Source organism: Oculina patagonica, chromosome 7 (genome assembly GCF_052425735.1).
Source record: "Oculina patagonica isolate OP01 chromosome 7, crgOcupat, whole genome shotgun sequence".
Taxonomy (NCBI): domain Eukaryota; kingdom Metazoa; phylum Cnidaria; class Anthozoa; order Scleractinia; family Oculinidae; genus Oculina; species Oculina patagonica.
Genome location: NC_135764.1, coordinates 9,411,652 through 9,438,748, shown reverse-complemented (window position 1 = coordinate 9,438,748; position 27,097 = coordinate 9,411,652). Strand labels below are relative to the sequence as shown.

At 39.0% G+C, this 27,097-nt stretch overlaps 1 protein-coding gene and 1 pseudogene across 2 annotated transcripts; both read right to left on the bottom strand.

Annotated features, from left to right (window-relative positions):
• Window positions 1-1,204: 1,204 nt before the first annotated feature.
• Window positions 1,205-11,506, bottom strand: LOC144660051 (putative N-acetylated-alpha-linked acidic dipeptidase). The gene is made up of 5 exons (XM_078520609.1): window positions 11,028-11,506; window positions 6,287-6,500; window positions 5,478-5,675; window positions 4,571-4,865; window positions 1,205-3,887 (listed from the first exon to the last, which is right to left on the bottom strand). Exons 1-5 carry the CDS (start codon window positions 11,321-11,323, stop codon window positions 2,596-2,598), a joined length of 2,295 nt encoding a protein of 764 aa, XP_078376735.1. The 5' UTR covers window positions 11,324-11,506; the 3' UTR covers window positions 1,205-2,595.
• Window positions 11,507-17,099: 5,593 nt separating this feature from the next.
• On the bottom strand, window positions 17,100-26,866 carry LOC144660277 (putative N-acetylated-alpha-linked acidic dipeptidase; annotated as a pseudogene). The gene is made up of 5 exons (XR_013572071.1): window positions 26,400-26,866; window positions 23,996-24,206; window positions 22,848-23,036; window positions 20,779-21,070; window positions 17,100-19,132 (listed from the first exon to the last, which is right to left on the bottom strand). The product of XR_013572071.1 is annotated as a putative N-acetylated-alpha-linked acidic dipeptidase (transcript).
• Window positions 26,867-27,097: the final 231 nt, after the last annotated feature.

Here is a 27,097-nt window from a genome sequence, read left to right as displayed (position 1 = left end):
CGTGTATTTTAAATACTGGTTAAGTGGATGAAGTTGACCACTTAAGGTACACAATGAAGTTACTGCATCAATGTAATATCACGACATTTCTTCTTATAATATCATTTAGAGATCTCACCGAAGTCATCATGACTTCGGATAATTGAAGGGCTCTATATTTCACCTTTTTTTACAAGGTAATAATATGATGTATTTGAGTTTACCTTGTTGCTAAGCGTTTACTTAAACATACAAATTTGATCGTGACTATAAAAAGACTAATACACGTTTCCAAAATTGAAAAAGTTAATTTTTTGTCACTGAGTCATACTTTGATTTCACATTTTAACGCTTCCAAAGTGCTTACATTTAAATAACAGTAAGCGAGTAAGTTTCTGGTCGTTTTTAGATTTCCCCTTGCAAGCCACATCGTCTGAACACTGTTCTGACCGTCTAATTAGTGGATTTAAATGTTCAACAAATGTACAAAAAAAATAAATAACTGCGAATAGAATAAATTTTTAAGTTTAACCAAATCAAATCCATCGTTTCTAGGACAAAAGCAAAAAATAAATCAAAAGAAACATCGAAGGTGCTAATATGGGCTTCATTGACAACAATTTCCCGACAATGGAAAAAATCCTAGCAACACTTAGAAATAGATAAAAACAATAAACACTGTTATATTTGATACTTAACAAGTACGCCCTTATAAACTTGATGGAAAACTTTTCAGTTTTATTCCTTCAGCTTTCCACTTAAAAAAAAAACAATGCAAAAGTAAAAAAGGCAAATACTGGCGCAACAGCGGCCTCCACTACAGGGATATTGTATTCAAGTTACACTGATCATAAATCAAAACGCTTTATATGTCAAGAAAAACAAAATCGAATATCGTACACAAATTCATTCTAGGTACATTTATATTTGCATTTCGCGCTTTTTCTTAAGACACGAATTTTCTTTCTGGGGCATCTCCACTCTAAGCTGGGTAAAATCGCAATGTGGAAGAGAAAACTTCTGTTGCGAATTCTATTGCATCAATTCTCCATAGCAGCAGCCAGAGCAGAATAGAATATGAGAATTGATAATCTGGCGCTTCTATTTTAATTAAAGGGAGTTAAATAACAATGAGAAATTTAATAATTGAGTTAAAATTTGATATCCAAGGAGCGGAATAAGCATTATTTACTTTATCAGAGACAATAGCCACAGTCCCCCTTTTTGCTATTAATTTTAATCGGACTATACAATTACATATGCAATCCCTTAAACATATTTCGGTGCTGTCTCTTCTTTGATACATTACGTACAAAACCTTGTAACATCCTGAATACTTTACATTATTAAAAAGCGATAATTCTTTTAACATCTTCAGTAAACTATGAACTTTTCAAATAAATGCTTTTCAGAAGGAGAATGGCACAAAAAAAAATATCATACAATGGATGATAAACTACTTCCTAATCTCAGGGTAACTTTTATCACGAATTTCAAATTTCGCATATAAATTTTCAAATTTAGCCCCAAAGTGTTGTTAAATGCTCTGGTCGTCATGGCAACACGAAGAGTTTAATATCAAAAATTTGAAATGCCATCAAAGATACGGGGATATTTACTTTTCCCCCCATTTAAAGCACATGACAGCTTGAAAAGAAGTTTCAAAGGTGAGACCGAGGCACCTGCCTGGAACTTGTAATTTGTCTTTCATTGGATTGCTATTCTTTAAAAGTTATGGCTATTTGATTTGTTTTATTTCCCTTCTTTTAATACAAAATTTGCATGGAGTTATTCACTTATTTCACTCGTGCCCTTTGATACGCGCTCGTTTTGTAGATAAAGCAGAGAAACCTAATGTGTCTATTTCGGTGTAAATATGAATTAAAAACAACTGGAACAACTGTAAGTGTCCAAACCTCAGAACTTAGCTGGGTCTGTATCTATCTGTTGAGGCTCTCCTTAATTTGTAGTTGAAATTAAGACCTTTCGAGCAACTAGTACTCTAGAGCTGAAAAATAAATTTGAAAGTGTTTCTGGCCGAAGCTGCCTGCAATATACCCAATAATGCTGTGAGCCTTAGAAATTATCTTCTTCAATTATTGACCCTCCTAAAACCCTATTTTTCTCTCTATGCATTACATCGACGATTTCAGTCGCTTCCACACTGATGTTTTGGTTCATGGCTGCAATCGTCGATATATTGCGTCGATATATTTTAAAGCGGTCACTCAGTAATTAGAGCCAAACCGATTACAATGTAAAGCCGCTGTATGTTAATATTTTTTGTATTGTTTTTACGCTGAAAGTAGACAAATGAGATTGCTCATATAGGGAAAACAGCTCCTCAGTTACACAATTTACCTATCCTTTTTGTCCAAACATAGACACTGATTACAAATTCATTTTACAGTAATTTGCAATTTATCGAATTTATCTCGCGTGAAGAGAATATGAAGTACTTCACATTCTCTTGTTAATTGAATATTGCGGCTACTTTCGTAATATTACGCTGTAATAAAAGCTTATGAATCTTAATTTAAGAAGCAAGTCTGAAAAATAATTTCCCTGGCACCTATTAACGTACTTGGACTACTCTTTGCCATTTTCTTGGTACATTTATGTCTCTGAAGGAATTCTAATGGGCTCTAAGATCTTAGCGGCGGTCGAAATGGCCACAGATACAATGGAAAGTTGTTCCTGAATCTTTGAGGTGTCATTAGTTTTGAATGCTTCTAAGACGCCACTAAATTTATCCCCAGTAACAACATGTTGGAACACAATGGGGTTGGGAGAAAGCACTCTGGAATCTATAAAAGCCTTTCCGACCTGGGCCAGTTGGTGGTTCAGCAGCTGCAGTGACAAAGATTTTTCTTTTGCTCCAGTGTTGACTTTAGTGACGGCGGACTCAAACGAACCACACGCTTTAGAGAACTTACGAAGGGATCTGTCGACAGCAGATATGCCGTTGAGTACAAATGTTTCGTTTATAAGGGGTGTTTTGTAAGAGATTATGCCAGAGTACGCTTGGTGAAGAGAACTGTTCAGTCGCGATACACTCAAAGGGACGATTCGGGAATCAGCTAGATCCAAAAGCATGCCTCCCATAAGTAAGGTCATGGCGCGGTGAATCTCGAACTTTGGATCAGCAAATTTCTCCACCCAGTAAAAAGTGTCTTCTTGCGTATGATAAGAAGGATAAAGTTGCCAACCGCCCTTTTTTTCGTCAAAACCAAAGAAATAACTGAAATCTGCCGAAGGTATGCCTGCCATGAAATAAAAAGGGATGTAATCGCTTGCGAACTGGTAAGGCCATAGTTTCGGTTCACCCGGTGTTGAAGGTTTGGGTCCTCGCTTCAACATAACATCATACATGGATTCGTACTTTCCATCCTCGACTGGTACCTTGACCATTTTTGTCCACTTGTAGATAACATCACCGAGTAGCGGGCCGGTCTGGGCCAAAAGAACATAATTTCCCTGTACAGGAACATCAGTGTTCAAGTACGAAACACCTCGTTCCTTGAAGATCAAAGAGTTTTCCTCCATCCATTCAACAGAGCCTATCAATCCAAATTCTTCTCCTCCAAAGTTGCACAGTTTTATGGTCCTCCTTGGCCTCCAGCCCTGCTTCAAGAGCAGGCCCAAGACTCGGCTTGTTTCTGCCAGGACCGATGTCCCAGTCGATGCGTCCGCGGCGCCGTATATCCACGCGTCGCGGTGATTTCCTAAGAAAACGTAACGGTCAGGTTCGAGCCGTCCAGTGATGGTGCCAATCACGTTATAAATTGTCCTCCGAGCCATCTGATTGTTGATGCTTAGTTTGATTGTCCGATTCCTTTTCTGAGAATCTGGTTTAAAGCCTAATGTGAGGTTTAGGTCTTTAAGCCACTTCGGAGGTATTTCATCTCCTGCAAAACGAAATGATATAAAAATGATCTCTTTGGAAAGCGGAATAAGAAAGTGCAATAATTAAAGCACTAATCACGTTAATGGCACAATTGTTGGGGCACTTTTCCTCTAACTTGGGGGGGGGGGTTATTTTTTTTTACAAGAAAAATAAAAAATTTTTTTTAATTTTTTTATAAAAAGCCCGGCGGGGGGGGGGGGGGGGTGCCTAATGGTTAGTGCGCTGTTCTCTGGATCGAGCGGTCCGGGTTCAAGCATTAGCGCGGAGCTCCACGTTGCGTTCTTGGGCAAAACGCTTTACTCTCCACCATAGTGTATTTCTTCACCCAGGTGTATCATCGGTACTGGCGAATTTACAGCTGGGGGATTATAACCCTGCGATGGACTAGCTATAGCACCCCATCCAGGGGGAGTAGAAAGACTCCTTGCCGCTTCATGCTACTGAAACCGGGATTTGTTTTCAATCAAGCCTTCTTTTTCTTAAAAACTAGCGACACACTTCGTTTTTACTTTTCTAACCTCCGCACGAGTACGATTAATAAGAAAATTGTAAGACCGGGCTTGTTTGGGGGGCAACCAAATTCTGTACTATAGAATTTACTAGCAGGGCTGACCGAATAGGCCAAATAAAAAAAAAACCCTTTAGCTATACAAGAATAACATTTTAAAAAACGCAAATACTTGCCTCCAACTTGCTCTAAGAGAAAACGCGCAGTTCCGTAAGAGATGGGCTGTAGGAGTATTGGTAGAATATCAGCCCAATCCTTAACCGCTTTGTAGTAGATCCCTTCTTGAGAAGGAAACTTCTTTGACAAGGGGTCGCCGAACTCGCCATAAATCCCTGCCAGCGGTACTGCTTCAGAAGAGAGCCAAGGCGAATTAGGGTAAGTTGAATTCTGACCCAGGCCATCCGGTGCGTATGTCTGTGGATCTGGGTACATTAGCAGCCCTTTAACACCTTTGCTGGCAGCCATCTTAGCCTGTAAGAGAATTTAAACAACGATATTTGACGTTCCCAAACATAGGTTACAATTAGCTTGTTTGTGTATTTCTGGCAAAAGGGCTTCAGTAAAAGGACAGAATTTTTTGCCATTATGATATGACCCACTTTACAGTCCAGACCACGAACTAGTTTCTTACATATCCTTTGACCTGTTATTTTAGGCCAGAGACAAAATCGATCCCACCACCTACATATTAGACCTGCATGTTTCACAGTAAACCATATCAACAGGTCTTTCAATTAAAAAGTAAACTACACAGAGCCAGCTATTCCCTCGACAATTATGACAATCGCCATGATCGCGTGATCTTTCCATCCCAAACTCAAAGTATTAACTGTCCTTAACGGTTTTCGTATATACTTCTGTTAATCAAGTTCCTAAAATTTGGTAGGCCGGCAACTAAAGACAATATCCTTTACAAGATGACTTTCTTTATTTTAGACACTCGTCTTCTTGACAGGGCGTTCATATCATAACAATAAGATAAAAATATATGTGATACGAGCATTATGTCAAAACGACAATACATCCTGTTAATCACAAAAGTCTTACAAGAGCTTGTATGAATGTTATTGTAATCATACCTACCGTTGCAAAGAAACCGAAATAATTTCTCGAAAGTAAGATGGTGCCATTAACAGATATGTTGCGTCTTTTCAACTCTTCAAAGTCTTTTTCAGTTCCTTGGTTGATGTAAACAAGTTTACCTTCAGCAGTGCCATTGCGAGAATAAGCCGTGTAGGGCGTGAACAAGGATGTGTTCTTAATTCCAGGACCAGATGATACCTAAGTGGATTAAGATCAAAATGTCACTGTTAACGACAAGAGAGCTCGAGACTTGTAGAGCTTACTTATATGGCTGTAGTGAGATTTAGTCAGGCTGTATTACGGATGACTGCCACAAACTCTCAGACTTTAGGGATCATTCATTTTTTATGTGGTAGCGGTGGAATTGGTGGGATTAAGTGCAGGGGGAGATTCCAAGAAATATGGTCTCAAAGGGGATGGACGGCCGCAGAAATATGATGTGTACGAAGGGGTGGTCACTCAAAATAAACACCATCAGGAGCCCATTAGCCCCTGACTTCATAAAGTTTGTTATGACGCCATGTATAATAGCGCAAAAATTCTATCAGAATGCCTAAAGCACCGTTTCTGAGGTTCTGAAAATCTAAGTTTTCCCGCCGAAACTCATTAAATATTACTCGGACTATCTATGAATTACCACCAGGCCCCACCCCACGCACCCCCATCCCATAAAATGAATAAGCAGCCCCAACGATGCTTAAAATAGGAAGGTGTAAGTTTTTAAAATGCGACAGAGGAATGCAATATTCAACATAGCTCGTGTTAGGCCTGAGCTAATAACATGCACGATTTGAATACCAAATTCTTACCGTTATCTGCTCTGTAATGTTTTTCACTATTGTCCCATTGTCTGCCACGACTGATATGACGTTTGGATTGTCTTCCACCGGATATGACAACAACACTTTGTAGCTCGGAAGTTCCACATCGTCAAACCCGTAATCCCGCCATTTCTGTGCCAAAATCTCAGCGAGTTCACGTTGCCTCTCCAAACCAGCCAAATGAGGCTTCTGAGAGAAAAACCTGTGGGCAAACAACACGTACGTTATTCCAAAGAATAAAGATAACGGTTCATGGAAAATAAACTGAATAACATTACATGGGAAACACAGTTTCCCATGCAGGGTTGATTTTTCATTGCCTTTTTAATTTAACAAATAAAGTGGAATTCCATTTTTTCGAACCTTCAAGAGAAACGAAAATTGGTTCGAAAAATCGGACATTTCGAGATTAAAGTGTTCGACTGACGTAAGAGAAACCACTTTCGGTTCGAGTTATCGAGAGATTCGAAAAATCGAGTGTTGGAGAAATCAGGTTCCACTGTAGATTCCAAATTCCCTTTACGAAAACAAATGAAATAGCGAGATTGTTGTAAAGACTGATGGAACACTAAAAGACGTTTTGGAGTATCAAAGGTTTAACTAGTAAACCCGAGTGGCAGGCAAGACTTGTTTATATAACTTCGTTCGAATTTCCTTATTCTCAATCGAGTGTTTGTATCGGTTGAGAAAGAAAAAAAAACACGTTTCTGTGATTCATTCATCGTGTTATTGATTTTTATGATTTAGTCGAAGCAGGAAGGAAGTATACAGGAGACGTAGTCTAGACCACTTGAGCTTTTTGGCATTCAGATATACATGTAACCAAATATAAAATACTAAAAGCAATAGTTCAATAAATTTATGTGTTAAGCCGTTTTCCTTTACGTCAATAGGCCACATCTAAAGCTTGGTTATTAACATAATTGCGTGTACATTTTTTGATGTAAACTTTTATCCGGCTTGGCCATATTTTTCCTTTATTCTTTCAGCCTTAATGACAACCTATCGTGTCAACCGTTGCTTTACTGCGTTTATTTCATATCTAGGTTAGGTAAAAAATGTTCAAAGACGACATAATGTTCTTTACAGTAGATAATTTCCTCATTTCTGATCGCCGGTGTGCTCGATTACGCTTTATTATTAGCTACTAAAGTCATGATAACAGTGAAGCCACCGACATTGCAATTTTGGACTAAAGCTGCATCTATCCTTTGAGAGGATATGACACCAACCAAGCAATAACTCAATTTCTCAGACTACTTGGAAAAATACTCGGGTTTCGCTTCCTTGGTTCACTGTCTATTACGCATAGTTTGTTAAGTACATAGATAAGAAAAACTCCATGTTTTGGAATGAAATATTCAAGTAAAAACAGCATGTACACTATCTATTTCGTTGACGATAGTATCAAGTTCAGCGTAAGTGCAAAGTTTACAAAGCTATATATAGTTATATAGCTATTCAGCATTCCTTCCACTGTTAAAGTACTTATAGAGACCAACATGTGATTGACAATTCTAACTTTAATTTCTTCCTAAGTGATGAGCTTAGGACATTTTTCCTCGTTTCTCCTTGGCTGTGATTTTGTTGTTTTTTTTTTTCTTTCGTAAAGAAAATAGTTTTGTCTATTTGTCTATGAGTGAAATGAAATTATGACAAATGATGATAGATGTCACAATTGTGGCAAAAATATAAAAACGATGTTCTCATTCAATTTACACAAACTGTTCGCATTTTTTTGCAGAATATTCTCATTATTTGTCGTTTTGTCAACTACGATTTAGTGGCAAGTTTACTCTTTGGAAGATGTTATTTTCTTTCTGCATTTAAACTTGGCTGAATTATAAAGAAAATAGGAGACGTTTGGCTGCTTAGCTGCTATTTCTGTTAGCTTTTCAAGTTCCTCAGGAAGGAAATATACAAGAGATGTAGTCTGGGCCACCAGAATAATCATACATTTCTTTAAACGCCTCAAGGCCATATTTTCGAAGACAAGCGTTTCTGGTATTCAGACATACATGTCGTAACCAGATATAAAATAATAAAAAGTAATAGTTAATGGAATTTTAAGTGTTAAGCCGTTCCCTTTATATGCAATTGAAACATAAATAAAAACACGACATACAATACTTTTTGTTAACTAATTGCATATACATTTCTCCTTGTAAATTGTTTATCCGGCTTAGCCATATTTTACAGTTATCTTTACAGCCCTAATGTCAACCTATAGTTTTCTTTAATGGCCTTCGAACGCTTTGTATACTAGAAGTTCGGAGAATTGGCTCAAATGTCAAGAAAATGTGCTCTTTACTAAATCATTTCCTCATTTCTGGTGGCCAGTACGCTTGATCATGCTTTGATTTTAAAAACTATTGGACAATGATCTATCTACATGGGCAGAAAGGATTTTCTTTTCTTTGTGTCCTCAATTGACCAGATGAAATAACAACTTAGATAATTTAAAATAACTAGTCAGGTAATTGAAACACATATGCATTTCGCTGACAATCATCGATTTTAAATTGAAAAGTAATTTGATAAATTGCTAGGAATTCGAGAATTTTCAATTTTGACTAGAAATGAATTGCCCGAATTAGCACTGGCATTTTTCCTAGTTCTCCTAGGCAGTGATTTTTTTTGTTCTTTTCTTTTCTTTTTTAATTACGAAAATAAAATAAACAGCAAGACAACATATTCATAGCAGACGCGGACAAGTTATTTGGCAGGCATGCAATAAATACAGAAAAAGAAACACGTTTCTGATATTCATTCATCGTGTTATTGATTTTTATGGTTTAGTTACTTGAAGTCGAAGCAGAAAGGAAGAATATAGGAGACGTAGTCTAGGCCACTTAACATCCATACAATGGCCGATTCCCTCTATGAAGCACGCTTACAGGGAATCACGGTAGTTGTATATTCATCGTTCACCAAGTCTGGCGCATGGTTTGATGAATACAACTACCATGATTCACTGGAGGCGGGCGCCATAGAGGGAATCGGGCATTCCATTTCTCTCTTTCGGGAAGAATAACCTACTCGACTGCACGCGCACTGGCTATAATTAGTGAAATGGCTGAACCTTAATCTTCGAGAAAATGATCCTGAATCTTTACATTAGATCATTTCCTCATAGCTTATGGTTGAATTGGTACGCTCGATTACGCTATGATATTAGGTACTAAATTCATGATCGTGAAGAGAATTAGTGTTGCTTATCTGTCTATGAGTGAAAAGAAATTATGATAAATGATGATAGATGTCACAATTGTGGCAAAAATATAAGAACGATGTTCTCATTTAATTTACACAAACTGTTCGCATATTTTTGCAGAATAATCTCATTATTTGTCGTTTTGTCAACTACGATTTAGTGGCAAGTTTACTCTTTGAACGATGTTATTTTCTTTCTGCATTTAAACTTGGCCGAATTATAAAGAAAATAGGAGACGCTTGGCTGCTTAGCTGCTATTTCTGGTAGCTTTTCAAGTTCCTCAGGAAGAAAATATATAAGAGATGTAGTCTGGGCAACCAGAATAATCATACATTTCTTTAAACGCCTCAAGGCCATATTTTCGAAGACAAGCGTTTCTGGTATTCAGACATACATGTCGTAACCAGATATAAAATAATAAAAAGTAATAGTTAATGGAATTTTAAGTGTTAAGCCGTTTCTCGTTATATTATTGCAATTGTAACATAAATAAAATCACGACATTCAACGCTTTGTTAATTATTTGCATCGACATTTCTTCTTGTAAATTTTTGTGATAATCCGTCTTAGCCATATTTTACAGTTATCTTTTCAGCCCTAATGTCAACCCATAGTTTTCTTTAATGGCCCTCCAACGTTTTGTATACTAGAAATTAGGAGAATTGGCTTATATGTCAACATAATTTGCTTTTCACTAATCATTTCCTCATATCTGGTGGCCTGTTTGCTAAAATATGCCTTGATATTAAAACAATTGTACAATGGTCTATCTCCACGGACAGAAAGGATTTTTTTCGTTTGTGTTCACAATTAACCAGATGAAAAAACAACAAAATCAATTTGAAATTTCAGGGCGACTTAAGCTGCATCCCTCAAGAGCATATGACGTCAGCCGTGCAATATCGCGTGTATCAAAATATTTCCTTGAAGACAGCTCGGAAAAATACTCGGGTTTCGCTTTTTCCTTTAATTGCCTACTATGGGTTGACAATATGATAGTAAAGAAAACTCCCCGCTGTCTTACAATGAAATATCACTCAAGCAATTGTGTTCAGAATGTGCCTTAAAGGTTCGCGTTTTTGGATAGATAATTGGAAACACATATGCATTTCGCTGACAATCACCGATTTTCAATTGCAAACTAATGATCTATAGCTAGAGTTATCGGGAATTTGCGATTTTGACTAGAAATGAATTGGCCGAATTAGCACTGTCATTTTCCCCAGTTCTCCTGGGCAATTAATTTTTCTTTTTTTCTTTCTTTTTTTTTTTTCTTGTTTTTAATTATGAAAATAAAATAAACAGCAAGACAAGAAAGGAAAGGAAAATAATCAAACTGAAACCACTTTCCTTTGATTTCTGTCTTAATCAATCCTGAAGTTATCCGACAAATGAATCCTTCGGCTGACTAGCGAACCATAGTCTTTACTCTTAGTCAATATTTATGGATTTTTGCTCTGTTTGAATACAATAACTGAAGCAAAGAACTCAAAGTTTCCAAACTTGTCAACTTACCTCAAGTTTTCTCTCAGTTCTGATGTGCTCACTTCCTTTTCAAACAGGCTGAAAAATTTGCTGTCGTTCAATTGATTTCGCTGATCATCTTTGCCGTTCCCCGGCGAGCCACCTTCGTTGTTGGTCTTGTTCCTTTTTATAAAATACCCGAGAAGGAAGCCTCCAGAGGCCGAAACCAAACCGATAAATACAACGATCAAAATGATCTGACGCTTTTTAAGACCTCCAGATCCTTTAAATCCAATATCAGACGAGACCGAAGACGCAAGACGCAGTTTTGAACTGGTCAACTCCATTCATCTGATCGTAAACTCGTTCGATAAGTCTTAGTATCAAACGGGAACTTCGCGGAGCGCTCGAGCGATGCGTGCATGCAGCAGAATTGAATATCGCCTGCCGAGGACGGAAAATCAGGTCAATTATATGCGAGCGGTAGACGTCAAAGGGAAACAAATATCATACAATTCTGTCAATTTAAAAAAAAAAATGACTTGATTTGTGTGAATCCACTTCATATGTTTTAAATGAAAATATTTCTCCCTAAGGCACTAATTAAATCTCGTGTTTATGTCGTAACGTATCGAATATGTCGTGCCTGTAAGCCGCTTAATAGCACACGACGTTTAGGGGCTCTTTAGGGTTTGTGCATGAAAAGAGAATCGAGGATGTTATTGAATTAAGAACATTTAGCTTACGTTAAATAAAGGTGTTTCTGACAGGCTTGGAATACTGTTAACGTTTATGAAAGTATATGAATGAAACCAAACAAAATAGTGTGCGTGTGTGGGATCCGAGAAATTGTAACTATGATATTTTCCTTCTTAAAGGATTTCTTGACACCTGGCGGATATATTAACCTGAGCTAAAAGCTTCCCTTTGTTTTAAAAAGTAATCAGGGCTCCTAAGACAAAGGTATAATGAATATTTGAATTGAATCCCACATTGGTTATCAGGGTTTATCTAAAGTTACTGTCTCTAATCCCTTTTCGACCTTATCAGTGGCGATCAATGTGTAGCAGTGAAGTGATTACAAATATTTACGCAAGAAAGCATAGGGGCGTAACATAATCACAAAGATTATCAGCATGTTCACACAAGGTAGCACTTGACCCTCTTAGAGCCGGGATTAAAATGTTTATTCTCCTGATATATGGCCATACATTTGCTTTTACGGTCATTTTGAGAATTCGGGGCTGCATCAGGACACTTTTTCCCAGTTAATGATCGTCTTCCTTTTTGTCGCCCTTTCTCTAAAGAGCGTATTGATGCCTTTAAGGAAAATTTCAATACGCTGGGTAATTTAAAAGAGGTTAAATACTCGGTCTTATCTTCGACAAATTTTAATTACAAATTGTTTATACAGGTGTTTTTATTTTATGTGGTGATGTTGATCTTACCTCCACGTGCCGCCCAATTACTTTACTTTTGTTTTTAAACAGATACACATCTGATTTACATTGTACTAGCACCAATATACACATGTTAAAGAAAATATGCCACCAACCTTGTGTTGGATTAAAGTCTAGAGCCCCCCAGCCTGACAAACAAGTGTTAAGAAAGGATAAATAGATAAATAGATTTAACGACAGCACAGTATGCGAGGCATTCGTGAATGACGTGCACGAACGGTTCAACTTCCACTTCTAGGATTTCCGTCTACATCAGAATCAAAGCCATAAAACCTACCTCCTGCAAGGGTTTTTGTTAAGGATTCGACGGTATAAATTTTCGTTTCCTATATATTTAAAATCTCACAGCACACAATGTAAGTTTCCTGAGCGACTGGCTCTTCTTAGCCTGTGGTCTCAACATGCGATGCTTATCTCTCACACCGCCAGCCGACGTGGGCGGAGTTATAACTTCTATGACGGCTGACATCCTGTTTAACCCTTTCATTTCGAATCGTGCCTAACTACCATACCATATTTACAAACGAATAAAAGCTTTCATCATTTGAATGGAAGCATACTGGGATCACACATTACGTACTAGGGTTGCATCCGACACCACTGTTTTAAAAAATAGCTTCCGTTTGAGGGATTACACAAGAGTTTCCTCCTTAGACTCAAATGGTTTACCCAGGCTTATCCAGCACAACAAGAATTATAAATTAAAGTTTTGCTCAGAGTAGCTTTCTTTTAATGGTCGCACACAAGGAATTCACCAACTGACATTTAGGTTAAAACCACCTTATACAGCGTTACAACCACATGAAAACACTGCCCAGTAGCCGTCATTTGAGAGGTCATACTCAAAGCTTTATCCGTCTTGAACAGCGACACGTGAAATATCTGCTCAGTAGGTTTTAATTGAATGTTCACACTCAGGGATCTTATCAACTGACATAAAAGTACGAACCAGGTCAGAATTGACAATAGAGTAAGTTTTAAAACGTACAAAACTGCGAAGTACTGCTCGGTAGCTTTTATTTGAACTGTCACACTGTGAAGATCTACTTCTTATTTATTCTTCATCCGCAGTTCAAATATATGATTTCATATATTCATTATATCATCTTCACCTTTCCGGATATATTACGAACCAATTTAATGACCAGCTCTCAGTTGGCTTGTTAGCTCAATTGGTTAAAGCGCTGCACCGGCATCGCAGAGGTCAGGGTTCGTGTCCCGGCAAGCCAGATTTTTCAGGCTTAATTTTCGCAACTGCTTAAGTTGTGTTCATAACTGCGAAGATGTACTGTTCATTTATTCTTCATCCGCAATTCAAATATATGATTTCATATATTTATTATCTCAAAACTTCATCCGTCTTTAACAGCGACACATAAAAGTACTGCCCGCAGTAGCTTCCATTTGAGCGGTCACACCTAAGACTTGTCGTCTTTCACAGCGACACGTAAAATATCTGCCCAATAGGTTTAAATCGATTGTTCACACTCAGGTGCTCATCCACTGACAAAACAGTAAGATCCACATCAAAATTTACGAGGAAGTTTTCACTTTGAATGAAAGTTTTCAAACAAACAAAACTGTAAATGTAAATGGCATTTGAGTGAATGCCTTTGTGATCTGCCAAATGATAATCTATATAAATATCCATGCGTGCAGTGTTTACAACAGGCAGGATTTACCTATGATCCCCCAACACTGTCGTAGATGATCTGTAAAGTTAAATGTGACGAGTGATAAGATCAGAAACGCTATTTTTGAAAATTTAAAAAGCCTTTGTACGTAAGATCCAAGGGGGAAATGGCTGAAGGAAGAAGGGGAAGAGGGGGCGCTGGTCTTAAGTCAAATCCACTTTTTGCTGCATAACAAGCAACACAAATGAAAGTTCTGCTCAGTTGCTCGCGCGGAATATCGCCTGATACTTAGCCGACGAGGCCGTAGGCCGAGTAGGCTAAAATCAGACGATATTCCGCAAGATTGAGCAGGATAATTGTTTTATTATTCAACAAATTGTCAACGAAACACATTTTGCATATAAAAAAACTGTAATTATGCAGCGCTTTACAAGATTTTGGACGAATCTTCGCAACCTACGAATATCGCAGGATATCTGTTATGAACGGATGACAGATATCGTTAACATTTTGACCATATATGGGCAGAGCGCGCATCTGTTGAATAATAAATCGACTATTCCCCTGTGAAATCGGGCGGAATATCCCCTGATGCTTAACAGACGAGGCCGTTGGTCGAATTAGCTAAAATCAGACGTTATTTCGCAACCTCTTTTTAAAGGGGTCATCGCCACTGTGCACGTTAAAAGCCACAAACGGTGTTCTCAATACGTTTTCACATAGTAAGCATTGCTCAATATGTGACTTATCTGTTGTTTCCCGTTGCCTGATATTTTCTAAGAAGCTTAATGTTGCTACTCAGCGAAAAGCCTAACCTGCTTTAAAAGTTTTCAAGATTAGAAGGCATCCTAAGATCAAAGATAAAGCAAAGCTTATTAGCGTGTTCTTCTTTGTTTAAACATAAAAATCTCAAAGGACGTGGTATAACCATACTGCAACTGTTTTCGTCTTTGGGCTTAGTGAGTTGTATGTTATGGAATCGCTTGAGGCAAACATTTGCAGAATTGGTACTAAAAGTACCCCGACCTACTAAAGGAGTGTAGTAACATGGTCTTACTTGGTATGACAATTGACGACAACCTGAACTTTAGCTAATTACATGCACCATCGATAAATAACAAGACAAACAAGCAGATAGTCATCTTACACAGGTTTACAAAGCTACTTATAACGACAAACACTCACCTCTCCATAAGACCTTCATCCTCCAAACTTTAACTACTGTTCCGACAAACAGATTACACAGCCATAAAACTGCTTTGAGGTGCATCTTAGCCATAGAAACGATATTAAAAATAACCACCTAGCATCTAGGTGGTTATATCAAATCTGCAACATAAGAATCTCGGAATTGTGTATATCTACGAATAAACACCACAAACACAGTCTGACTTTCCCCTTCCTAAGCAATCTGATATCCTTACAAGAGAGACCGACTGCACTAAAAATAAACTTGGGGGAAAGATAAAACTCTACATCCTACTTAGCCTTAATAGTCTTGGATATTATGATACCAAAAGTACGGAAATCCCTGGATTAAGACATCAGAACCGTATCCTAGTTGAAGTCTATGAATATAGACATAGATTCCACCTGGAGTAATATTGTAAATGATGCAACAAATAAGGCATAGATTATGCCTGTGTTTACTGATACGACAATTATTTCTTTTTGTGGTATATTTAATAGTGTCACGATTTCTCTTTTATTACAATGTGTATATGTAACTTTTACGTTTATATATAGAGATATCGAAGATCCCATACATCGAATATAAATAGAGAACTGTATATCCGGGACACTGCTGCATGGAACAGTTTGCACAGACTATTGGTGTCAATAAGCTATCACGTGAACCGTAAAAGGTAACTCAATTCGAGTGTACCTACAACATTTAGAGCATGCTAAGTCGACCACTAACAAGGAAAGCCACTTTTTGACTCTGGCCAATGAGCTTTTCCTGGCTTTTCCAGGCTGCGTTCCCGATATCATTGCAATATATTTTGAACCTAATGTACTTGAACTTTGCATTTGTTCTTATTTTATGTGAGAGGCGCGGTGGCCTGATGGTTAGCGCGCTCAACTCCGAGACCAACGGCGCGGGTAAAGACACTTCACTGTGGCGATAAGTTTTTCCTTGCTTTGTGCGTTTGAACCAGGGAGGGGGGGGGGGGGGGAAGAAACTTCCTTTGTTACACGACTCAAAAAGTGATCATAGCGGTGCCGGGCAACCGAAACTGCGCAGTAGCTATCGAATGGTTGCTAAGGATGTAGTGAATAGCTTGACAAAATTCATTGTTTAATTCGCATGATTTGGTCTTGATCGTGTACAAAACACAATAGCTATTTGCATTTTGATTGCTCCTTTGAAGTCTTCCGGATATCAAAACAACTGTGAACAGTGATAACGGTGACCAGTCTGGCAAAAGAAGACTTGTGAATTATACTAATTAAAAATAACTCCAATGGTTCTGAAATTATTTCCCATTTGTTGGTTGTTAATTTCAACCGTGACAAATTTTTCGGTTGTTATTCCACGCCGCCAAAACATTCTCAGTGACGTGAGACATTAGGCGTAAAACATCAAACGCAAACACCGTGACTATTCGCATTTCACACGCACGCAGTCATTGATCTTTAAATCTTTCCGAGAAAAGAAAACCTTGGTTTGACGTCTTTCTTAGCAACGGCTTGATTGACATAGACTCGCACCGTTTCCAGGCACTGCTATGTATTCAAAGAAAAGTGCCGACTTTCTCCCCCCCCCCCCCCCCCTGGTTTGAACCGACGTTTGAACTGTACGGGAAGTGCGCTGTAACTACGCTGAAATCTGGCTGAGATATGACTCAAATACCACTGAAATATGGGGGAACTTAACTCGGTAGAGCACTCTCTTGCTGCGGAAACGAAGCTTCGTCAACAAGCTTCTCAGGGTACACGGCGATCTAACTTCAAGGAACTTCAGAACTACAGACGTAAGGCTGTGACAGAACTTGGGTCCAACAGTAGTTTATTTAATCGAGGATGTAATCAAAGAAACCTTTACAACGTAGCTCCTTATATATCGTTGCTAGAAATAAGGTGTTTACAATACTAACAATGCTTTGAATACAATTCAATAAAATGCGGAAACGAAGGAAATTACAAGAGTTAATTTATTTCAACAGTAGGAAGATTACAATATTAAAAACGAGAACTTATATTAAAAATCACAACTTTGAAATTAGAAATAGCGAACTTAAATTAAGCTAAAACAAGCATAGGAAATTAACAATGAAAAGCTTTTTAAGATTTCTGGAATTGGTTTGCTCAGCTAACTAACTAAGAGCAACCCTTGAATAAAAAGATATATAACTGCATTAAGGAAAATAAGTTCAGCTGGCGAGCTTCCGTGGAAACTAATAAAAACCAGGAACTTTTAATTATGAACGGAAAACTCAAAAGAATAAGGTACCGAAATGATTGTCCTACTAAATGAACTGCGGTTATAAACAAAAGCTGCAGATGTACAGGTGTACAATTTCCAAGCGCATGATGAATGAATTTCTACTTGGGCAGGAACTAGCCGAACTACTGTTGGTTTTTGTGTATTTTTTCGTTGAGTAACTAAAGCGTATGAGAGAACAAAGCGAATGTAATTTCTTAAGCCTCTTTATCATTGATACAACCGAACTGTTTCTAAAAGGTGTACAGAAAGGAATACCAAAAGTAAGCAGAACACCCTTATATGAGAGTATAAGTCCATTTTTTCGGGCACGCCTGCTCTTTGAATTGGTGGTCTCGGCTGTTTCTAATTGCAAACTACAGGTTTGATAATGTCAGCTGCAGACAATATAGCTTCGGCAACCAACGACAACTGCTCCTTGACTGCATCAACACTTCCTGTTTGGTTTACACTGCTCACAGCGTCAATCACTCCCGGAAAGGATTGTGATGGAGTATCCCGTGAAAATACGTGCTTCATCATTGGGTCATTTGTTCTCAGGAATGGGCTGATGAACGCCTTTGTCGACCTGGATAAGTTGATCATTGGTCGCCCTTACAACAAGCGGGCTTTCATTTTCAGTTAGTTTGTCTTTTGCAGCTTGAAACAGCGCACTTGCGTTGATAAACTCTTGAATGGCATTGTGCACGAACGTTGTTGATACATTTAGTTTATCTAGCTTCAAACTTGTCTCAAGCCGCTCAAATGACCTTTTCACTGCCTTGGAATAACGCACCACATCTAAATGCAAAACCAAGGTGTCACTAAAATCTAGAAGTAATCCACCGACAAACTTCGTCATCGTAGCATGGTAGGCGAACTCTGGATCTGTGAATGTTTTCATCCAGTAGTAACTATCTTCTTGGGTGTGATAAACAGGGTAAAGAATCAAGCCACGATCTTTTCGTCCATCGAAATAAGCGAAATCGGCGGAGGGCACCCCAATACTCATGTAAAACGGCAAGTAATCGCTATAGTACAAGTACGGTATCGTGAATGGTTCACCAGGATAATCCTTGGAAGGCCCAAATCTGCTTACCATAATATCGTAAATGCTGGACTTGTTGGGATCTTTGACCTTCTTTGCTCTGTAAAATATCGCTTCGGTAAGCATAGGACAGGTCTGTGTGATTACAACATAGTTCCCACCCACTGCCACGTCCGTGTTCAAATAAACAACAGCTCGGTTCGTAAGAATCTTGGCGTTTTCCTGGACCCACTCAACAGACCCAATCAAACCGAACTCCTCGGCGCCCCAGCTGCACAGCTTCACCGTTCGTCGCGGGCGCCAGCCGTCACCTTTGAGTTTTCCAAGTACTCGAGATATTTCCATCAGAGTGGCAGAACCGCTTGAGGCATCTGCACCTCCAAAAAACTTCGCGTCCCGATGGTTGCCGACAAGTACATACCGGTCGGGTTCTTCTTGACCGTTGATGGTGCCGATGACATTGTAGATTGTTTTTACAACCAGCTCGTTGTAGACTCGTAGGCGCACGGTGGTGTTAGGCTTGGTGAACCCGGGACCAAACTTATAGGTAACATTGAGATCGCCACTCCAAGATTTAGGTACCTCACTACCTACAACATTCACGAAGAAAAAATAACATGCTATTTATGCAAACACAGCAAATGCTGTCGCATAGATGACGAGTTTTATAGGGGATACTGGCCGTTCCTCTCATGCATTTAAACCTTAACAATGATGCATAGTAACCTGTGCGATGCTAAGAGTTACGTATTTAAATTACTATGAAAGCAGCTTAGCAAGAAAGCCACTGCCAGCTGTTTAAATTGCTGCACGTGAAACATCTAATAAAAGCTTAAATAAAAACAGTTTTAAAATAACACCTGAAGTGTTTAAATTATTTCATTTTAAGGTGGCTCGACCCAGATTTTTATTAGCCATACCTATCAACTTTGAAACCCTCATAGTTAAAGGGATCAATGTCAATTTTCAATGGTATAATTTATGCGTAAAATAAAGACAAGACTTCATATAAAGAAATTTGCTTCTTTTTTATGTTTAATAAGAGGCTTTAGCCCTCATTCGTTTTAAAAAAAAGTCCCATACCCGATATCCAAACCGCAAGAAGTAGGTAGACTTGCGCGATTTTTAAAAAAAATATGAAATATATGAATCACAGTGAAGCTCAATGTTTAGCTCTATTTACCAATTTTACGCCTACTTTCACGAAAAAAGCGATTATTTCAAAACTTATCGATGAATTTTCTCCAAACTTTTTCACGGTGGCAATTGATCAGTACACTACACAATCCCTGAATTTCATGCTCGTTGAAAACTTTTACGGAGAAACGGGCCGCCGCGCCCCCCGCCCCCCCCTCCTGCGCGTCGGCCCCGGGGTCGCCCTTTGCCGTCGCTGCCGCCGCCGGCGGGGTCCCCCCCCGCGCCCGCGCCCCAAGGCTGTCTAATATAAACGCAACATCGAGTGAATATTGAAGCGATCTCGTAGTTACGCATAAATTATACCATCTAAAAAGAAATTCCAAGATATTTCAAAATTCCTCTTGTCGATTAAGATGAAACTCCCCAGAGCTGAAGGCAAACACCTAAGGTATACGTAGCGTGGAGGATCTGTAGAGAAAATGCGGTTACGGGCTAAAATTCGATTCAGAGCTAAAACCTGTGTGACGTCATTGTCACGTGATATTTATTCTGATCTCCCAAAAATTTATATCATCTTGTAGTTCAGCCTATGTGTAATCCATGTGATATAGTGGATGTGTCATTGACATTAATCCCTTTAAGTATGAGGGTTTCAAAGTTGATAGGCATCGCTAGAAAAAAAAACTGGGTCGAGCCACCTTAACGTCTCTAGTAGTTGGGCTTGCTTAAAATGTTAATACCACTATAGCACACGCTTGAAAAATAAAACATATTTCATCACATATTTAATTTTAACAGAGGTACTTTCAATTTCAAAATGTTTAACAGAAGTAAATGTGTACTATGATGCCACTACAACTACGAAAACCGTAGAAACACTGTGACAAGGAATAGTTTCATGACAAGAACTGACAGTCTTAATTTTGGCTTTTAGATTTTATTATTATTTGTAAGTTTGCCAGAATACTTTTGTCCTGTAGATTTATCTTATTTAATTTCATTTACATTTATGCACTTTTTAATCTGTTGTGAAATGTTAAAGTTTTCATTTTAACGTAAGTTGAACATTTTGTGATGTTGGAGTACAATGCAAACGTACCTCTAAGACGGCTCAGCAGATTTAAGGCGTCGCTATACGATATTGGCTGAGCTGGAATGCTTGGCAAGTCTGTTTCATTCCTGGGCCTTCGATACATTCCTGTAATAGATGGTAAGTTTGGTGTGAGCAGATCTCCATTACGCTTTATCAGCTTCTTCGAGAACACTGCATTTTTAGACCCCCACGGAGCGTTGGGATAAGTGTGTTTGCTATCGGTTCCCTCTTGGGCTACTGTGTCAGGATCTACGTACAGAATCGCTCCAATAGCTCCTCGCTTGGCTGCGGCGGTCACCTATAAGAGAAAAGAGAATTCATTTATCGATGTTCCTACTGATCTAAGCAATGTGATACAACTCTTCGAAAACCAGTTCCTGCAGACCGCTCCAGACGTCTGAGATCGCAGCCATGGAGGGGTGAACTGCAGTAGTCTCTTATATTGGTAAAATAACAAAAAAAAAAAAAAAAAAATATAAAAAAAAAGTTTTTTAAAAAAAAAATTTTTTTACAAAAAAGCAATAATGTTCCATATCTGTAAATGGTTTTTACGAGGAGGTTAATAAAAGAGTATCTTTATAAATCAAATAACACGAAGCTGTTTTTAATAATATACCCCACATTGCAAGCCAAAACCTGAACAAACCTGGACGCCAGCCAAAAAACGACACAATACAGATCATACTAGTGGTACCACAGGTGAGTGCGGCCTCGCACTGACTGGCACTACGTCGGGTGCGTAGGGGCGGTCGAAGAGGACAGACATGGTTTCGGTACGCGTCACGCAGATGCAGTATCATCCTTTCGCGCAACTTTTCAGTGTGAGTGTTCGCACTCTACTGGAGTCTAGTCTCGCTTGTTGTGCTTCCTTTCGCGCGATTATCACTACACATCCGCACGCGTCACCTCCGCCGCCGCGAACCAGTCAGAGTTTTGTGTAGTGGTGTGTTCCCGTGTGATGGAGTCGCTCGCCTCCTTCCTTTTCGCGCAGGCCAGAACTCGGCTTTCTCGTCCTTCCCATCATCCTCTTCACGTCCAAAACAGTACACTGGTACGAGTCTCCTCGTGCTCCTTTTGTCAGTGTCGACTCTCGGCCGTCAGGAATCATTCGCTCTTATCCACAATTCCAGCCCCTATCACGTCTACAAAAGTCATCTTCCTTGACGGAGCGTGATCATCATTCTTGTGACAACTTGAGAACTCATCCTTCTTCGTCTTGAGAGAGATTTTTCTCCGGTGTGCAACTATCATGATTACACATTTTCCGTTCCGATCGCTCTGAGAACAAATCACTTCCGTTCTTTCCCTATTTTCGTGGCGCGCACGCGTAAAACGCAATCCGCTGGTCACTGTCAAGATTAGGGTGCGGGCCTCTCGGCCCCAATTACCACCTTGTCCCCTCCCCCATCCAGTCCAACTCTTGGTGGATAAGGATTGCTTGTGCAATAAGTGAGAGCTCTTAAAAGGAGAAGGTTAGGGGATCAATTTAAATTAGAAAACTGGTAACCAAACCAACACTTTTGACAAGGTTGAAGTTTCAGTCCAATCTAGAAAATACGAAAATAGCCTTTTTTATAGGCACTACTATGAGACCCATAGGCTATTGTGCTTCCCTCATATTTTCTAACTTAGTTATTACATTTCTGAGACCAGCCACGAAAGTATTCATTAACAATTTACACGTTACGCAATTGGGAATGCTTACGCGATGTAAGGCCAGATTGCACCATCATTTCGACGCTAGCGGGACTTCGAACGCGATGTTCAACGAGTTAGCTTCACCGAAAGGTCTCTGATGAGTCTCTTGGCGGAGACGAAACATGGGTGTCAGACCAGCCACGAAAGTATTCATTAACAATTTTCACGTTACGCAATTGGGAATGCTTACGCGATTTAAGGCCAGATTGCACCATCATTTCGACGCTAGCGGGACTTTTCGAACGCGATGTTCGACGAGTTAGCTTCACCGAAAGGTCTCTGATGAGTCTCTTGGCGGAGACGAAATATGCGTGTAAGACCAGCCACGAAAGTATTTATTACATTTCTCTACCCTTTATAACTCGACTTGTACTTACAGAGGCAGTTTGGCCTTTCAAGAGTACAATCCTATCTTTTACAGTGATGTTCATGCTATCCAACACTTGCAAATCCGCCTCGTTGCCTGCGTTACAGAAAACCAGATCTCCTTCGACGTCACCTGGCGGAGCGAAAGCGAGATAAGGAAAATACTGGAACAAGTTTGTCGAGTCGTCCTGCGTGGTGACCTGATACATGAAAGAAAACAAACATTTAAAAAACAGTTAAAGAATTGTTTGAAGCATCAAACTAAATCATATCTCCATTAGCATTCTTAGAAGGAGAAATTACCGCAAAGGGGTTGGCAATTTGAAGGCGAACCTTTAATACAGCAAGTGACCACGTTTATTTTAAAATTTTTCTTACCGTAATGATTCGATTTAGCGCCCTCCTTCCAATAAGCGCCCCCCTTCGAATGTGTTTTTGTTAATAAGCGCCCCTATTCCAATAAGCGCCCCCATTCTAATGAGCGCCCTCATTCTTCTAAGTGCCCCTATTCTAATAAGCGTCCCCTATTGTGGATAACTGCCCCTAATGAAGTCATTGACGTCGAACAGATTAACGCATGAACATTTACCGTACCGTACATGCATATATTTGCTGCTAAAATGAACAGTTCTTTTAAAAGTAGCTGAACTTTCAACAATCTGCTACTGTTACAGTTTCTGTCATTGTTAGTTATCTTAATACTTATTAAAGTTTTGTTTTGAATATTTGGTTGTTTCTCGAAAAATTAAATAAGCACCCTGTCCCGAATAAGCGCCCTGTCTCGAATAAGCGCCCTCCCTTGAGGTGCCACAAGTAAATAAGCGCCCCTGGCGCTAAATCGAATCATTACGGTACTTTCCAAGCTACTTGACTTCCTTGTATTAACTGTTTGATCACAACTCATGGCAATTCTATGGCAACCATTTCTCCAAGGTTGTTTGACAGAAATTTGACGGGCTTTTTAATCTATTTTTTTTTTTTTTTTGTTTAAGCGATATTTTATTTATAGTCATTGCTTTTTATAATTTTTTTATTATCAATGTTAAGCATTTTCTTACATTTGTAAAAGTTTTCTAAATCAACAATGGTTGACGTTTTGAAATGTATGACGTCACTTTGGCACTATATGAACCCCCCCGTCTTCCTGTGTTAAACTTACGTTAATTTTTCCAAGTATGCGATACTCGACAGCTCCATTGTTGAGAACTTCAACCGTGTTGGGTTGGTCTTCCTGTGGCATAGAGAGCAGCACCTGGTACTCCGGTATTTCCACTTTATCAAAACCGTATTCACGCCATTTTGTTGCGATGTGATTTATCAGCGCGTCTTGTCTTTTTGATCCAGCAATATGTGGCTCTGAGGTAAACAATCTGGATCGGAGTAAGTTCATTAAAAATGAGAATACGTAAGTTAACATTATGTAGTGAACTACAGGTGAATGGCTTCAGCGGGGCTCAAACCCATGAGATCAAACCCGGCATTGCAGAGGTCATTGGTTTGAAACTCGCTCAAGCCAGAATTTTTCAGGCTGTCTTTTTGAAACTGCCGAAGTTGCGTACATACCTGCGCTCTTTCATGACTTAACCAAGTTATTAACTAACAACTAGTCAGTTGATTTATTCACAACTTATAGAAATTAAACCAATAGTTGAACTTGAATTTAATATATTATGTTGTGTTATCGCGTAAGCCACTTTACTTGTGCTTTTTGCGAGTCAGTCCGATAAAAAAGGGATGAAAAATAAAGCTTTTTTTGGGTTTTCGTTGTTGGTGTTGTTGTTATCAAAACGCCTCTCTCTCTCCTCCTCTCTCTCTCTCTGACCATCCTGTGAATTGTTTACAAGTAAGAAAGTAGCTTACCCAAGGAATCTCACATTTTTTCACTGAAATTTTTATAAGCAAGCTAAGGTAATTTCTTTTTTCTTTACTTTGGAGGTAATCAACTTTCCAAACCAAAGCTCTTTGCGACGAAATGATATGTCATTTGCGTTTTATAGCAGAATCATTCGTTTTGGTGTAAAATTGTCAACAAGCATAACCGGACGGCGACTGTTGTTGCCTAAAGATTGTTTTTCGTTTTAATATGTTTGTTTGTTTGTTTTTTCTTTTGACGACGTATCAAGTGCTGCCAACAGACTGCAAGCGAGTAAAGATGTCACTCCAGTTGCGAGAAACTCCGTGTGCTAAATCAAATAGGCCATTTCCGAGTAAACATTTGTTTCCAATTCAAAACGAGTCTACGTGCGAAACCATTCAAATAAAAATGAGTTTTACCTTCAGGTCCATTTTCATGCAAATCAAACTCATTTTTATTTAAATGGTTTCGCACGTAGACTCGTCCTGAAACAGAGGCAAAGGGTAACTCGGAAATGGCCTATATTCATATCAGCTTTCGATACAATTTTAGAATAAATTGATCTCTTTGACCAACTAGATTGCTACCTTGCACTTGTAAATACTCCATAATTACAAGTTTGAGGGTACCGTAATGATTCGATTTAGCGCCCGGGGCGCTTATTTACTTGTGGCACCTCAAGGGAGGGTGCTTATTCGAGACAAGGCGCTTATTCGGGACAGGGCGCTTATTTAATTTTTCGAGAAACAACCAAATATTCAAAACAAAACTTTAATAAGTATTAAGATAACTAACAATGACAGAAACTGTAACAGTAGCATATTGTTGAAAGTTCAGCTACTTTTAAATGAACTGTTCATTTTAGCAGCAAATATATGCATGTACGGTACGGTAAATGTTCATGCGTTAATCTGTTCGACGTCGATGACTTCATTAGGGGCAGTTATCCACAATAGGGGACGCTTATTAGAATAGGGGCACTTAGAAGAATGAGGGCGTTCATTAGAATGGGGGCGCTTATTGGAATAGGGGCGCTTATTAACAAAAACACATTCGAAGGGGGGCGCTTATTCGAAAGGGGCGCTTATTGGAAGGAGGGCGCTAAATCGAATCATTACGGTAACCCTATTGCGTGATTTTGCTTGTATTTGGCGCATGCAGAAAACATTTGGCATTTATTTTCAAGTTTCTTCATTCGTAATCAGTTCTATCCAATGACTGTTACATGTAAATAATCACCTTTTCTCGTTTTTGTTTATAATTACGTGTTGATGTTTTAGTTTTGGCTATTTTCGGAAAAGACACAAATTATACCGGCACTGGGGGCGTTTTATGAGCATCTGTAATATTGACCTTGAAAGCGATTTTGCAAAATGCAAAAAAGCTACCGTCAGCTGCTTCTATTGACATGGAAAGCGGAAAAACTTCCGTCTGTTTACAAATGGCTATACAATGCAGTGCTGAAGTGCTCTAAAATTGTGAATTCAAAGCTGATATAGCAGAGTATTGTTACGAATTTGAATCGATTTTTCTCGTGTGTAATACACAAGGAACGAAACAACAGACTTTTCAAAGCCAGCACCGGCTGACAACTCTAGAACTCTTAGAAGTTTAGCCCGTCGGCTAATTTAGTGTTGACAATATATATTTAGAGTAATTCTCGACATCGATGTTTCAACTCGGTTAAATCAAAGCTTTGTTTATTCACCTGAACTCTTTCTCCAGCTCCGCTGCATTGACCATGTCTTCAAATTTGTCGTGTACATCTTCTCTGCTTACCTTAACGTTAACGACCTTGCAAACATCCTTCGGCTTTGGCACAAAGTAGCCGATAAGAAACCCAACCACTACAGCCAATATGGCTGTCACGACTACCACAATCACGCATCTTTGAAATCTACTTTGCCTCTGAGCGGCTGGCAAAGTTTCGACTTCGTTGAAGGACGACTCTGACAGCGGTTTCATCGATATCGCGGTAGCCATTTTATTTCCCGACGTCGTTTGACTTGTAAAACAAGCCGCTTGGTTTCGCGGCAGCGTTTCACCGTGAACTGAATTTTGGAGTGACTTGATTTAATTTATACCTCGAGCACAGGTCAAGGCGGGCATAACCTACTTTCGGACCAATTTAAGAAAAGAGCATAACCAACTTTCGGACCACTTTAAGAAACGGGCATAACCTACTTTTGGAAAAGGAAATACGTCACTTCAGGAAACGGATCGGTTGAATTGGTACCTTAAGTGCAATTTGGTTAAGTTTCCCAATTTAAAAACAACAATTTTAATCGTCAACGGTTGAAACAGTTGAGTAACATTCAACAAACCGTTTCAACCTAACCAACCGAAAATTAAGTATTATTACATTCAGTTTACGTAACCAGGGACAAGATTTCGTCGCAATAGGTC